The sequence below is a fragment of the Tursiops truncatus genome, chromosome 7 (genome assembly GCF_011762595.2).
Source record: "Tursiops truncatus isolate mTurTru1 chromosome 7, mTurTru1.mat.Y, whole genome shotgun sequence".
Taxonomy (NCBI): Eukaryota; Metazoa; Chordata; class Mammalia; order Artiodactyla; family Delphinidae; genus Tursiops; species Tursiops truncatus.
The window spans coordinates 47,592,195-47,608,329 of record NC_047040.1 but is presented as its reverse complement, the minus strand read 5'-3'; the positions used below and the strand labels follow the sequence as shown (position 1 = coordinate 47,608,329).

Below are 16,135 nucleotides of genomic sequence, written 5' to 3'. Positions count from 1 at the left end.
GTTATTTTTATAGTTATATGAATATATAGAATATTTTATAAATATTTCATAATATATTCATTTTAATTATATTGTTTTATATTATATACAATACCTATTTTAAATGAATATTCTAAAAGTTCTCCATTTAAATTTCTAATATGAAAAATATAGATAGAATTTACCCACTTTAAGGGTCCCCACAATTTTTAAGAATTTTATAAGTTTCTGAGAGAAAATTTTGAGAGCCACTCCCTTAAATTATGTTTTAGAGTATGTTACACCAGGTACATAACTAATATATTCATCTTTTCAAATGGGCAAAGAGTTCTGCTTGTGCTACATATAATATAATGAGTTCTTTTTGTCTGGTCTACTAAGTTAAAATTTTAGAATAAATATTTTCTATGGAATATTTTAAAAATACTCAAATTATCATTAAGCATAGGTAAATGAAATAAAAATTCATATTAAGGATGTGGGTCAAAATTTGTTATTTAATTTGATAGTTTATCATTATAGGTAAAGAATTTTCCTTTTCATAGTCATGACAATTTATTATTATATTGGTGAGTGACTATAAAACTTATCTGTATAAGGAGTAGTATATTTTGAAGTAGAGAGAAAACATGTAAACAGTATTCTGGCAATGGTCAAAGTGGATTATATTAAATGACTTCAGTAATAGCACTCTCTTCTTTGGTGTTCAAAACAATAGATCTAAAAGGTTCCTGACTGAAAATTTTGAGAATCACTCAAAGTCACATGAGTATTAGAAAATTTTTTTCAATGAATGTAATTGTCCTCCCTTATAACACAAAATATTTAAAATAATCAGAAGTTAGAAACAACCTATAAAATAAGAATGCTAAAGTTAAAACTAAAGTAATTTGAAAGTATACTATGGGATGTAGATTGGCATATTTTAGATTACCTGAATAATCCCATAATTCTGTCTTTTACAATTTCTAGAGTATGGATATATAATGTTACATTTTCACTTAGAAAACTGATTTAACACATATTATGTGTCACAAATTGTGAGTAAAACTGGAACACGAAGTTAAGATTGATGTCTCAGGCCTAGATGTTACAAAATTTCCAATCTCTTAGTATGAAAAGTATATATGTATATTATTTGTTAAGTTTTGATATATATATATATATACACACACACACATATAAATATACACACACATACACATAAATATAGATATAAATATAGGTATAAAAGGGTGTGAAGACCAATTCTTAATCTATGTAGAAGCTGGGAAGACCTGAAATAGACTAAGGGGTTCTATCAGTCTACTGCGGGTCATGAAGTTCTGATACAATACTATGATGGTTGGTCATTTTGCATGAACTTGGGGAGGTTCATTTCATTATTAAATTTAACTGAATATTTAGTTTGTTTTGTTATTCTTCCACGGAAATCTAAAAAATCTAGCTTGATCTGAGTTATGCTAGTTCTGCCTGTCTTAGTATAAAAGTTAACCTTTATTCTATCTTGGTTTACTTTGTTTCAGCACCAACTTTTGGTCCATATTCAACTGTTTTATTCTTATTGGAAGAAAATTATATATTATATAATTTTTTATCATGGATCATAAGAGTAAAACTAAATTTATCACCACTGCCTAAATTAAAGATTTTTGGTTACACTACTTTATTAACCTAACCACCTGCTTATGCTTCAATAGTTAAATAAACATCTTAATTTATGAAACTAATTGTATATACAACTGCAATTGTACTAGTTAGGAATTATTACTAGAGCTCATACATTGAAAATCTAGCAATCTAGTTAAACTAGCTAATCCCAGTTGTCTTGCATTGGGAAAGAGTTTAAGTAAACCATGCTAATAATAAAGGATACTTCTCTAACAATAATCAGTGCTCTTCTACTCATTTAGCTGTAAGGATAGATAGGGCTCCTTAGCAAAGAAAATAAAATCATGCATTGAAACATTTTCTTCACTATGTAAAGCAATCTATTAAAATATCAACACTGTGATTCCCTTGCAGGTATGAAGAAGCAACTGCCTCAAATCAATCATCTGAGCTTCTGATGTGGTTAGTTTTATGTCAACTTGACTGGTGCCCACGGGGTGGCCAGATATTTGGTCAAACATATTTATGGGTCTGTGAGGGTGTTTCTAGATGAGATTAACATTTGAATTCATAAAAGCAAGTAAAGCAGACTGTCCTCCCCAATGTGAATGGGGCTCAACCAACCCATTGAAGGAATGAATAGACTAAAAGACTGAATAAGAAAACTTATTTCTAACTGCTTGACTGTCTTCAAGCTGGGACATCAGTATTCTCCTGCATTCAAGCTCAGTCTGGAACTTACACCACTAGCTGGCTCTCCTGCATCTCCAGTTTGCTAACTACAGATCTCAGATCTTATGTCAAAAAAACTCGCCTCGCATCACTTCGCTTCACCTCACCTCGCCTCGCGTCTTCGCCTTGCTGTGCCTCAGCCGAGTCATGCCACGCCTGCCGGTTCTCTGCCTACTTCCCAGCTGCCACGTGACCCTGCTGGTCCTGCAGCCTGGTCAGCGCCTGGCCCACTCGGAGCCTCCCCGCCAGCACCCCGTGTCGACCGCAGAGGTGGCTATTGCCCTCGTGGTGTTTTTTACCACCTTCTTAACCCCTAGTGGTTATGTGCTAAGCAATATGAACCAGTTCTGAAGACGGTAGTGGGAGAAGATGTAGAGCAGCTGTTAACGTCCAACAAACTTTCAAAAAACGCTGTGGCTTCTTTAAATGAGTAAAAGTGCTTAGTTGGGTTGATGATGCAACCGCTGTGGGTATTCACTTTCATAACCACATGCTTATGGTAAATATTTTGCACTTTTTTTGTATTGTGTATTATAGAAAGTTGTATAGTCATTTAAAAATGTTAAATAAGATTGAGACAGTTGTTCATGCTTGGTAAAAAAAAAAAAAAAAGAGAGAGCGGTGTCTTATATTGATACGACACACACACACAGAGTCAAATTCTCAAAAGCAAAGAATACAACAGTGTTTGCCAGGGACTGGGGGGATGGAGAAAATGGGGAATTGTTATTTAATGGGCATAAAATTTCAGTTACACTGGATGAATAAATTCTAGAATATATGCTGCGCAACATAGTACATATAGTTTACAATACAGTATTGCGCTCTTAAAAATTTAAGAGGGTAGATCGCATGTTAATATCTCACCACAATAAATAAATAAACAAGAAAACTCTGGAAGGTACTGCTATGTATATTACCTTGATTGTGGTGATGGTATCAAAGGTGTATCAAAGGTGTTTGCATATGTCCCAATTCATCAAACTGTACACATTAAATACATGCAGCATACATATAAATGATAACTCAACAAGGCTGTTAAAAAATAGGAAACTTCCTCAATCTGATCAAATGAATCTAAAAAAAAATCTACAGCCTAGATTTTCAATAATGAAGGAAACCTGAATATTTACCCTGTGTAATCAGGAAAAGGGTAATGATTCCCACTTTCAACATTCCTGTTCAACATTGTTCTGAAGGCCCTAGCCATTGCAATAAGGCAAAAAAAAATCAATAAAAGATAAAGCCAGGAAAGTAAGAAGTAAACCTTTTGCAGATAGTATGATTGTTTAAATAGAAAATTCCATGGAATCCACAAAAAAACTACTAATATTTATGAATTAATACGGCAAAATTCAAGGATAAAAGATTAAAATACCAAAATCAGTTGTACTTTTGTTAACTAGTGGCAACAATTTAAAAAATAAAATATTTAAATTTCCATTCACTATACACAAAATAAAATATTCATGAAAAGTCTAACAAAAGATGCACTATTTCTCAACAATGTAAATTACATATCGTTAATGATAGAAAATAAAAGACTACTAGGTGGAGAAATATTCAATACTCATGGACTGAAACACTTAGTATTTTTAAGATAGTAACGCCTCCCATTTCAACTATGCATTAAATACAATTCCAATCATACAAGTCGACAAGCTGATTCAAAAATGATTTTGAATAAAAAGAAAAATCTGGAAGACTTATTCCACCTAATTTTGAGAATAAAGCTACAAAATCAAAACTGTTTGGTATTAGTGAAAAGATAATATACATCAATGTAACAAAATGGAACATCCAGAAATAGGCCACATATATAGGGTCAATTTGTTTCTGACAAAGATGCCAAAGCAATTAAATTTAATCTGTATGCATAAAGATTGAGCATTCTCCCTTTTCTCATGCCATGAAGAAAAAATGAACTCAAAATGAAAAGCCTACCTAAATATTCAACTAAAAATGATAAAATTTCTTAAAGAAAACAGTTTATTTGTAATCTAATAAAGATTTTTTAGATAAATTAACAAAACATGGAACATAAAAGAAAAAATTGTAAACTGCGACTTCATTAAAAAAAGTGTTCTTGGGCTTCCCTGGTGACGCAGTGGTTGAGAGTCTGCCTGCTGATGCAAGGGACACGGGTTTGTGCCCCGGTCTGGGAAGATCCCACATGCCGCGGAGCGGCTAGGCCCGTGAGCCATGGCCGCTGAGCCTGCGCATCCGTAGCCTGTGCTCTGCAACGGGAGAGGCCACAACAGTGAGAGGCCCGCGTACCGGGGAAAAAAAAAAAAAAAGTTTTCTTCAAGGACTTCCCCGGTTGTCCAGTAGTTAAGACTCCACACTCCCAATGCAGGGGACTCAGTTCCATCCCTGGTCAGGGAAGTGGATCCCACATGCCTCAATTAAAAGATCCCACATGCCTCAACTAAGACCCGGCGCAGCCAAATAAATTTTTTTTTTAAAGTTTTCCTCAAAAAACATTATACAATGAAGAGAAAAACTGTTGAGCTGCCAGGTGTCAAGGTGGTAGATTACCGACAATGAGCCAAACCAAAAGTAACAATCAAGGCTTTGTTCACTTACTGTGTGTGTTTGTTAGGACTGCCATAACTGCCTAAACCATACCACAGACTGGGTGGTTTAAACTTACAGTTCTAGAGGCTAGAGATCAAGATGTCAGCAGGGTTGTTTCTTCTGAGGCCTCTCTCCTGGGCTTGTAGATAACCATCTTCTCCCTATGTCTTCACGTGATCTTCCCTCTGTGTGTCTTTGTCCTAAAATTCTCTTCTTATAAGGACACCAGTCATACTGGATTAGAGTCCATGCCAATGACCTCATTTAAACTTATTACCTCTTTAAGTCCGTATTTCCAAATACAGTCACATTCTGAGGTACTGGAAGTTAGGACTTCAGCATATGAATTGTTCGGGGACACAATTTTCCCCATGATACTGCGATAGTGCAGGCAAGAAGCAAAGAAAAAGAAAAGTATAGGCTAGCCAATGTTCCATTTTTCCCCATGGAAGGGTACCGGCAGAGGGTCAGTCAGATGATATGCAGCACAGTGGGGGAAATCATCTCAAGGCTGAGGATCCTGAAAAAGAAAGAAAGAAAAAGAAACCCTCCTGCCTTTTATAGACCCGGGTGGCCAGGAGCAGGGGGAGGGAGATGTGCTAGGAGTGAAAAAGTGCTGAGTCAGAGTGGAGCAAATATTTTAGCAAGAAGGTTTCAGCTGAGGCGCCTAAAATGTGCCTCAGCTGTGGGCTCTGAATGGCAGCACCTACTTTAGGAATGCTGATATGCATATGAACATGGCTCGCCCAGAAGTGGGGGGCTTTGTCCTTGTCTGCCACTCTCTCCATAGTTACAGTCTCAAGAATGGTTTTTCATGAATACAGTGTATAAATACATGAAAGTCTACATTTTAAATATAAAATTAGGAACACATATTCTAGAAGCAATTAAAATAAATTTGTCAGGGTACTGATAAAGGAACTGTGGAAATAAACTAAGACAACCCAAATGAGAATGAGCAAATGAGATTTATTCAGAGCCTGCTATAGCAAGGGAGTCAGCCATCAACCCTTTTGTTGGCAGAGACTCAAAGGCAGACAGATGAATGGGAAAGCTTTATATGGAAAGAAAAAAAAAAGGAAGGCTTCAGTATCCTCTGATTGGAGGCTGTTGCCCTGGAGAAGCCGTAAGCAGACTAACTAGAAGTGGAGCAACCTATACAATTGGTTAGGGGAGCACACTTGGCTTTCTCTGGTTGATCCTAAGTTGGAAGCAGGGGCAAAAATTAGAGAAGCCTCCGTTACTGATCAAGTCCTGGCTGTTTTGGGTCAATGGCTACTGAGGCTGTTGTTTAGCTTCCTGGACTGGTTGCTGCAGGTTGAGGGTCAGAATTCTACTTTTATATATGGTTTTGAGATAGGCTGGGACCGGGACCCTTTACTGGAGTGCTTGCCCCTGGACAGACGTCTCCTTCTTGAGCAACAGAATACAAAGAAACTATAAGGGATTAAAAATCACTGCATGGAGAGAGACAAGGGAAGATGGCGGAAGAGTAAGACGCGGAGATCACCTTCCTCTCCACAGATACACCAGAAATACATCTACACGTGGAACAACTCCTGCAGAACACCTACTGAAGGCTGGCAGAAGACCTCAGACCTCCCAAAAGGCAAGAAACTCCCCACGTACCTGGGTAGGGCAAAAGAAAAAAGAAAAAACAGAGACAAAAGCATAGGGACGGGACCCGCACCAGTGGGAGGGAGCTGTGAAGGAGGAAAAGTTTCCACACACTAGGAAGCCCCTTCGCGGGCGGAGACTGCGGGAGGCGGAGGGGGGAGCTTCGAAGCCGCGGAGGAGTGCACAGCAACGGGTGCGGAGGGCAAAGCGGGGAGATTCCCGCACAGAGGATCGGTGCCGACCGGCACTCACCAGCCCGAGAGGCTTGTCTGCTCACCCGCCGGGACGGGCGGGGCTGCGAGCTGAGGCTCTGAGGCTAGGGTTTCGGTTTCGGACGGAGCGCAGGGAAAGGACTGGGGTTGGCGGCTTGAACATAGCCTGAAGGGGTTAGTGCACCACAGCTAGCCGGGAGGGAGTCCGGGGAAAAGCCTGCACCTGCCGAAGAGGCAAGAGACTTTTTCTTCCCTCTTTGTTTCCTGGTGCGTGAGGAGAGGGGTTTAAGAACGCTGCTTAAAGGAACTCCAGAGACGGGCGCGAGCCGCGGCTAAAAGCGCGAACCCCAGAGACAGGCGCGAGCCGCGGCTGAAAGCGCGGACCCCAGAGACGGGCGCGAGCCGCGGCTGAAAGCGCGGACCCCAGAGACGGGCGCGAGCCGCGGCTGAAAGCGCGGACCCCAGAGACGGGCGCGAGCCGCGGCTGAAAGCGCGGACCCCAGAGACGGGCGCGAGCCGCGGCTGAGGGCGCGGACCCCAGAGACGGGCGCGAGCCGCGGCTGAGGGCGCTGACTCCAGAGACGGGCGCAAGCCGCGGCTGGAGGCGCGGACCCCAAGGCGGGCGGGAGACGTTGGGGCTGCTGCTGCCGCCACCAAGGGGCCTGTGTGCGAGCGCAGGTCGCTCTCCACTCCCCTCTTCCGCGGAGCCTGTGCAGCCCGCCACTGCCGGGTTCCCGGGATCCGGGGACGACTTCCCCGGGAGAGCGCACTGCGGGCCTCGGGCTGGTGCAGAGTCACGCCGGACTTTGCCGCCGCAGGCCCGCCCCACATTCCGTGCCCCTCCCTCCCCGCCGCCGGCCTCCGTACGCCAGAACCCCCGAATCAGCGGCTCCTTTAACCCCGTTCTGTTTGAGCAAAAAACAGACGCCCTCCAGCGACCTACACGCAGAGGCAGGGCCAAATCCAAAGCTGAGCCCCTGTGAGCTGTGAGAACAAAGAAGAGAAAGGGAAATCTCTCCCAGCAGCCTCAGAAGCAGCGGATTAAAGCTCCACAATCAACTTGATGTACCCTGCATCTGTGGAATACATGAATAGACAGCCAATCATCCCAAATTAAGGAGGTGGACTTTGGGAGCAAAATCTATGATTTTTCTCCCTATTCCTCTTTTTGTGAATGTGTATGTGTATGCTTCTGTGTGAGATCTTGTCTGTATAGTCTTGCTTCCACCATTTGTCCTAGGTTCTATCCGTCCATGGTTTTTTCTTAAAATTTTTTTTTCTTAATAATCAATTTTAATTTTAAGAACGTTATTATACTTTACCTTTGTCCTTTCTCTCTTTCTTTCTTTCCTTCCTTCCTTCCCTCCTTTAGACAACGAATCATCCCAAATTGAGGAGGTGGTCTCTGACAGCAAGATTTATGATTTTTCCCCCTTTACCTCTTTTTGTGAGGGTGTATGTGTACGCTTCTGTGTAAGACTTTGTCTGTATAGCTTTGCTTCCAACATTTGTCCTAAGGTTCTATCCGTCCCTTTTTTTTTTTTCTAATTAAGAATTTTTTAATTCAATAACTTTATTATACTCTATTTTATTTTTACTGTATCTTCTTTCTGTTTTCCCTTCTTTCCCTCCTTCCTTCCTTCCTCCCTCCCTCCTTTCGTTCCTTCTTGCCTTCTTTCCTTCCTTGCTTCTTTCTTTCTTCCTTCCTTCCTTCCTTCCCTCCTTCCTTCCCTCCTTTAGACAACGAATCATCCCAAATTGAGGAGGTGGTCTCTGACAGCAAGATTTATGATTTTTCCCCCTTTACCTCTTTTTGTGAGGGTGTATGTGTACGCTTCTGTGTAAGACTTTGTCTGTATAGCTTTGCTTCCAACATTTGTCCTAAGGTTCTATCCGTCCCTTTTTTTTTTTTTCTAATTAAGAATTTTTTAATTCAATAACTTTATTATACTCTATTTTATTTTTACTGTATCTTCTTTCTGTTTTCCCTTCTTTCCCTCCTTCCTTCCTTCCTCCCTCCCTCCTTTCGTTCCTTCTTGCCTTCTTTCCTTCCTTGCTTCTTTCTTTCTTCCTTCCTTCCTTCCTTCCCTCCTTCCTTCCCTCCTTTAGACAACGAATCATCCCAAATTGAGGAGGTGGTCTCTGACAGCAAGATTTATGATTTTTCCCCCTTTACCTCTTTTTGTGAGGGTGTATGTGTACGCTTCTGTGTAAGACTTTGTCTGTACAGCTTTGCTTCCAACATTTGTCCTAAGGTTCTATCCGTCCTTTTTTTTTTTTCTAATTAAGAATTTTTTAATTCAATAACTTTATTATACTTTATTTTATTTTTACTGTATCTTCTTTCTTTTTGTTTTTCCTTCTTTCCCTCCTTCCTTCCTCCCTCCCTCCCTCCCTCCTTTCGTTCCTTCTTGCCTTCTTTCCTTCTTTGCTTCTTTCTTTCTTTCTTCCTTCCTTCCTTCCTTCCTTCCCTCCTTCCTTCCCTCCTTTCCTTCTTTCTTTCCTCATACGTCTACTAATTCCCTCTACTTTTTCTCCCTTTTATTCTGAGCCGTGTGGATGAAAGGCTCTTGGTGCTCCAGCCAGGAGGCAGGGCTCTGCCTCTGAGGCAGGAGAGCCAACTTCAAGACACTGGTTCACAAGAGACCTCCCAGCTCCAGATAATATCAAACGGCGAAAATCTCCCAGAGACCTCCATCTTAACACCAGCACCCAGCTTCACTCAACGACCAGCAAGCCACAGTGCTGGACAACCTGTGCCAAACAACTAGCAAAACAGGAACACAACCCCACCCATTAGCAGAGAGGCTGCCTAAAATCATAATAAGGCCACAGACACCCCAAAACACACCACCAGACGTGAACCTGCCCACTAGAGAGACAAGATCCAGCCTCTTCCACCACAACACAGGCACTAGTCCCCTCCACCAGGAAGCCTACACAACCCACTGAACCAACCTTAGCCACTGGAGACAGACATCAAAAACAGGAGGAACTACGAACCTGCAGCCTGCAAAAAGGAGACCCCAAACACAGTAAGATAAGCAAAATGAGAAAACAGAAAAACACACAGCAGATAAAGGAGCAAGATAAAAATGCACCAGACCTAACAAATGAAGAGGAAATAGGCAGTCTACCTGAAAAAGAATTCAGAATAATGATAGTAAGGTTGATCCGAAATCTTGGAGATAGAATGGACAAGAGAATGGACAAAATGCAAGAATCAGTTAACAAGGACCTAGAAGAACTAAAGATGAAACAAGCAACGATGAACAACACAATAAATGAAATTAAAAATACTCTAGATGGGATCAATAGCAGAATAACTGAGGCAGAAGAACGGATAAGTGACCTGGAAGATAAAATAGTGGAAATAACTACTGCAGAGCAGAATAAAGAAAAAAGAATGAAAAGAACTGAGGACAGTCTCAGAGACCTCTGGGACAACATTAAACGCACCAACATTCGAATTATAGGGGTTCCAGAAGAAGAAGAGAAAAAGAAAGGGACTGAGAAAATATTTGAAGAGATTATAGTTGAAAACTTCCCTAATATGGGAAAGGAAATAGTTAATCAAGTCCAGGAAGCACAGAGAGTCCCATACAGGATAAATCCAAGGAGAAATACGCCAAGACACATATTAATCAAACTGTCAAAAATTAAATACAAAGAAAGCATATTAAAAGCAGCAAGGGAAAAACAACAAATAACACATAAGGGAATCCCCATAAGGTTAACAGCTGATCTTTCAGCAGAAACCCTACAAGCCAGAAGGGAGTGGCAGGACATACTGAAAGTGATGAAGGAGAAAAACCTGCAACCAAGACTACTCTACCCAGCAAGGATCTCATTCAGATTTGATGGAGAAATTAAAACCTTTACAGACAAGCAAAAGCTGAGAGAGTTCAGCACCACCAAACCAGCTTTACAACAAATGCTAAAGGATCTTCTCTAGGCAAGAAACACAAGAGAAGGAAAAGACCTATAATAACGAACCCAAAACAATATAGAAAATGGGAATAGGAACATACATATCGATAATTACCTTAAATGTAAATGGACTAAATGCTCCCACCAAAAGACACAGATTAGCTGAATGGATACAAAAACAAGACCCTTACATATGCTGTCTACAAGAGACCCACTTCAGACCTAGAGACACATACAGACTAAAAGTAAGGGGATGGAAAAAGATATTCCATGCAAATGGAAACCAAAAGAAAGCTGGAGTAGCAATTCTCATATCAGACAAAATAGACTTTAAAATAAGGACTATTAAAAGAGACAAAGAAGGACACTACATAATGATCAAGGGATCGATCCAAGAAGAAGATATAACAATTGTAAATATTTATGCACCCAACATAGGAGCACCTCAATACATAAGGCAAATACTAACAGCCATAAAAGGGGAAATTGACAGTAACACATTCATAGTAGGGGACTTAAACACCCCACTTTCACCCATGGACAGATCATCCAAAATGAAAATAAATAAGGAAACACAAGCTTTAAATGATACATTAAACAAGATGGACTTAATTGATATTTATAGGACACTCCATCCAAAAACAACAGAATACACATTTTTCTCAAGTGCTCACGGAACATTCTCCAGGATAGATCATATCTTGGGTCACAAATCAAGCCTTGGCAAATTTAAGAAAATTGAAATTGTATCAAGTATCTTTTCTGACCACAACGCCATGAGACTAGATATCAATTACAGGAAAAGATCTGTAAAAAATACAAACACATGGAGGCTAAACAATACACTACTTAATAATGAAGTGATCACTGAAGAAATCAAAGAGGAAATCAAAAAATACCTAGAAACAAATGACAATGGAGACACAACGACCCAAAACCTGTGGGATGCAGCAAAAGCAGTTCTAAGGGGGAAGTTTATAGCAATACAAGCCCACCTTAAGAAGCAGGAAACATCTAGAATAAACAACCTAACCTTGCACCTCAAGCAATTAGAGAAAGAAGAACAAAAAAACCCCAAAGCTAGCAGAAGGAAAGAAATCATAAAAATCAGATCAGAAATAAATGAAAAAGAAATGAAGGAAACAATAGCAAAGATCAATGAAACTAAAAGCTGGTTCTTTGAGAAGATAAACAAAATAGATAAACCACTAGCCAGACTTATCAAGAAAAAAAGGGAGAAGACTCAAATCAATAGAATTAGAAATGAAAAAGGAGAGGTAACAACTGACACTGCAGAAATAAAAGAGATCATGAGAGATTACTACAAGCAACTCTATGCCAATAAAATGGACAATCTGGAAGAAATGGACAAATTCTTAGAAATGCACAACCTGCCAAGACTGAATCAGGAAGAAATAGAAAATATGAACAGACCAATCACAAGCACTGAAATTGAAACTGTGATTAAAAATCTTCCAACAAAGAAAAGCCCAGGACCAGATGGCTTCACAGGCGAATTCTATCAAACATTTAGAGAAGAGCTAACACCTATCCTTCACAAACTCTTCCAAAATATAGCAGAGGGAGGAACACTCCCAAACTCATTCTACGAGGCCACCATCACCTTGATACCAAAACCAGGCAAGGATGTCACAAAGAAAGAAAACTACAGACCAATATCACTGATGAACATAGATGCAAAAATCCTCAACAAAATACTAGCAAACAGAATCCAACAGCACATTAAAAGGATCATACACCATGATCAGGTGGGGTTTGTTCCAGGAATGCAAGGATTCTTCAATATACGCAAATCTATCAATGTGATAAACCATATTAACAAACTGAAGGAAAAAAACCATATGATCATCTCAATAGATGCAGAGAAAGCTTTTGACAAAATTCAACACCCATTTATGATAAAAACCCTGCAGAAAGTAGGCATAGAGGGAACTTTCCTGAACATAATAAAGGCCATATACGACAAGCCCACAGCAAACATCATCCTCAATGGTGAAAAACTGAAAGCATTTCCACTAAGATCAGGAACAAGACAAGGGTGCCCACTCTCACCACTCTTATTCAACATAGTTTTGGAAGTTTTAGCCACAGCAATCAGAGAAGAGAAGGAAATAAAAGGAATCCAAATCGGAAAAGAAGAAGTAAAGCTGTCACTGTTTGCAGATGACATGATCCTATACATAGAGAATCCTAAAGATGCTACCAGAAAACTACTAGAGCTAATCAATGAATTTGGTAAAGTAGCAGGATACAAAATTAATGCACAGAAATCCCTGGCATTCCTATATACTAATGATGAAAAATCTGAACGTGAAATCAAGAAAACACTCCCATTTACCATTGCAACAAAAAGAATAAAATATCTAGGAATAAACCTACCTAAGGAGACAAAAGACCTGTATGCAGAAAACTATAAGACACTGATGAAAGAAATTAAAGATGATACAAATAGATGGAGACATATACCATGTTCTTGGATTGGAAGAATCAACATTGTGAAAATGACTCTACTACCCAAAGCAATCTATAGATTCAATGCAATCCCTATCAAACTACCACTGGCATTTTTCACAGAACTAGAACAAAAAATTTCGCAATTTGTATGGAAACACAAAAGACCCCGAATAGCCAAAGCTATCTTGAGAACAAAAAAAGGAACTGGAGGAATCAGGCTCCCTGACTTCAGACTATACTACAAAGCTACAGTTATCAAGACAGTATGGTACTGGCACAAAAACAGAAAGATAGATCAATGGAACAGGATAGAAAGCCCAGAGATAAACCCATGCACATATGGACACCTTATCTTTGATAAAGGTGGCAGGAATGTACAGTGGAAAAAGGACAGCCTCTTCAATAAATGGTGCTGGGAAAACTGGACAGGTACATGTAAAAGAATGAAATTAGAACACTCCCTAACACCATACACAAAAATAAGCTCAAAATGGATTAAAGACCTAAATATAAGGCCAGAAACTATCAAACTATTAGAGGAAAACATAGGCAGAACACTCTGTGACATAAATCACAGCAAGATTCTTTCTGACCCACCCCCTAGAGTAATGGAAATAAAAACAAAAATAAACAAATGGGACCTAATGAAACTTCAAAGCTTTTGCACAGCAAAGGAAACCATAAACAAGACCAAAAGACAACCCTCAGAATGGGAGAAAATATTTGCAAATGAAGCAACTGACAAAGGATTAATCTCCAAAATTTACAAGCAGCTCATGCAGCTCAACAACAAAAAAACAAACAACCCAATCCAAAAATGGGCAGAAGACCTAAATAGACATTTCTCCAAAGAAGATATACAGACTGCCAACAAACACATGAAAGAATGCTCAACATCATTAATCATTAGAGAAATGCAAATCAAAACTACAATGAGATATCATCTCACACCAGTCAGAATGGCCATCATCAATAAATCTAGAAACAATAAATGCTGGAGAGGGTGTGGAGAAAAGGGAACCCTCTTGCACTGCTGGTGGGAATGTGAATTGGTTCAGCCACTATGGAGAACAGTATGGAGGTTCCTTAAAAAACTACAAATAGAACTACCATATGACCCAGCAATCCCACTACTGGGCATATACCCTGAGAAAACCGAAATTCAAAAAGAGTCATGTACCAAAATGTTCATCGCAGCTCTATTTACAATAGCCCGGAGATGGAAACAACCTAAGTGCCCATCATCGGATGAATGGATAAAGAAGATGTGGCACATATATACAATGGAATATTACTCAGCCATAAAAAGAAACGAAATTGAGCTATTTGTAATGAGGTGGATAGACCTAGAGTCTGTCATACACAGTGAAGTAAGTCAGAAAGAAAAAGACAAATACAGTATGCTAACACATATATATGGAATTTAAGAAAAAAAAATGTCATGAAGAACCTAGGGGTAAGGCAGGAATAAAGACGCAGACCTCCTAGAGAACGGACTTGAGGTTATGGGGAGGGGGAAGGGTGAGCTGTGACGGGGCGAGAGAGAGTCATGGACATATACACACTAACAAACGTAGTAAGGTAGATAGCTAGTGGGAAGCAGCCGCATGGCACAGGGATATTGGCTCAGTGCTCTGTGACAGCCTGGAGGGGTGGGATAGGGAGGGTGGGAGGGAGGGAGACGCAAGAGGGAAGAGATATGGGAACATATGTATATGTATAACTGATTCACTTTGTTATAAAGCAGAAACTAACACACCATTGTAAAGTAATTATACCCCAATAAAGATGTTAAAAAAAAAAAAAAAAAAAAAAAAAAAAAAAAAAAAAAAAAAAATCACTGCATGCATGCACAGTTGGGGCAAATTATGAACAGTAAGATAGAAAAAGGCCAAAAACCAACTGACACGTCTGAGGTTCCAGGAGCAAAAGCAGGGTACTGCACATGATCCCTGCACACAGCACCACCAAGGGGGTATGCAGACCACCTAAGCCACCCTTCCTGCTCACCCACCCATCTGCCCCTACTCTCACCACATTTAAGGAACCAGCTTGCCCCACCCTGGGGGAGCAAGTAAGGGCACCTGTTACTTGTTTTCACTCCCTCTTGCTGAAGCAGGAGTCCCAGTAAAGCCTTGCTTAAGTTTCTCATCTGACCTCTATCAATTTCTATTTGATTAAGGAGTCCAAGGACCTAGATTGGTAACACTTTGGCCATTGTCCATTTATATATTCAATCTCTCAGTGAGAAAGCAGTAAAAAATTAGTGCAGAATTTTATGACCAACTTATACTGTCAACTGCTGAATAAAGCCCAAGTAACATATATTCTTTTGCATTTTTTTCTGGAGTTTATATGTGGAATTGAAAGTAACATTAAATATGTAATTAGAATTAAAATTACATTGTAAAGTAGGAAAAGTGTGCACAAAATTAAGTGAAATAACCATGAATGTCCTATAAGATACTGAGGAGGAAAAATCAAAGCCTGGAGTTTCCCAGAAGACAGTGAATGCAATGCAAGTCACAAATAAGGCATAACACAAGATCAGCAGATTAGAGATCCTAAAGGCAAATTATAATTTTTTAATTTACCACATTTTTTTCCAGAAAAAAACAACAACTTGGAGTAGTATTTAGAACAGGCATATATTCCAAGGCATTGAAAAAATTAATGACTGGAGAACAAACCAAATTTTAAACTGTCTCTCAGCCAGGGTAAAAATAAATGTTAATTGCATTTGCTCTCTTTAATTGAAAGAATGAACAATACCGAAACCTCAAAGAAGGGAATCATGTTTTAAACACTAAAAGAAATTTCTCATAGTCTGGTAGTTTGATATGATGATAAATAGTGTAGTCTCTAAAATCAGACTGCCTCAGATCAAGTCCTATCTCTGCCACTTATAAGCTGGTTGTTTCTCTCTATAACATGAAATTCTTGTCATGGTTATGTAGCATATATTTAAACCACTTAAACATAACACCTAGCACCTCATTTAA

At 39.5% G+C, this 16,135-nt stretch overlaps 1 protein-coding gene across 1 annotated transcript; it reads left to right on the top strand.

Annotated features, from left to right (window-relative positions):
• Positions 1 to 2,469: 2,469 nt before the first annotated feature.
• COX8C (cytochrome c oxidase subunit 8C) lies at positions 2,470 to 2,673 on the top strand. Its single transcript, XM_019931468.1, has one exon. The coding sequence runs from the start codon at positions 2,470 to 2,472 to the stop codon at positions 2,671 to 2,673; it is 204 nt and encodes a 67-aa protein (XP_019787027.1).
• The last annotated feature ends 13,462 nt before the right edge of the window (positions 2,674 to 16,135 follow it).

Bases quoted from the DNA above. Each gene is read 5' to 3' on its own strand.
- COX8C (XM_019931468.1), top strand. From the start codon at position 2,470: ATGCCACGCCTGCCGGTTCTCTGCCTACTTCCCAGCTGCCACGTGACC.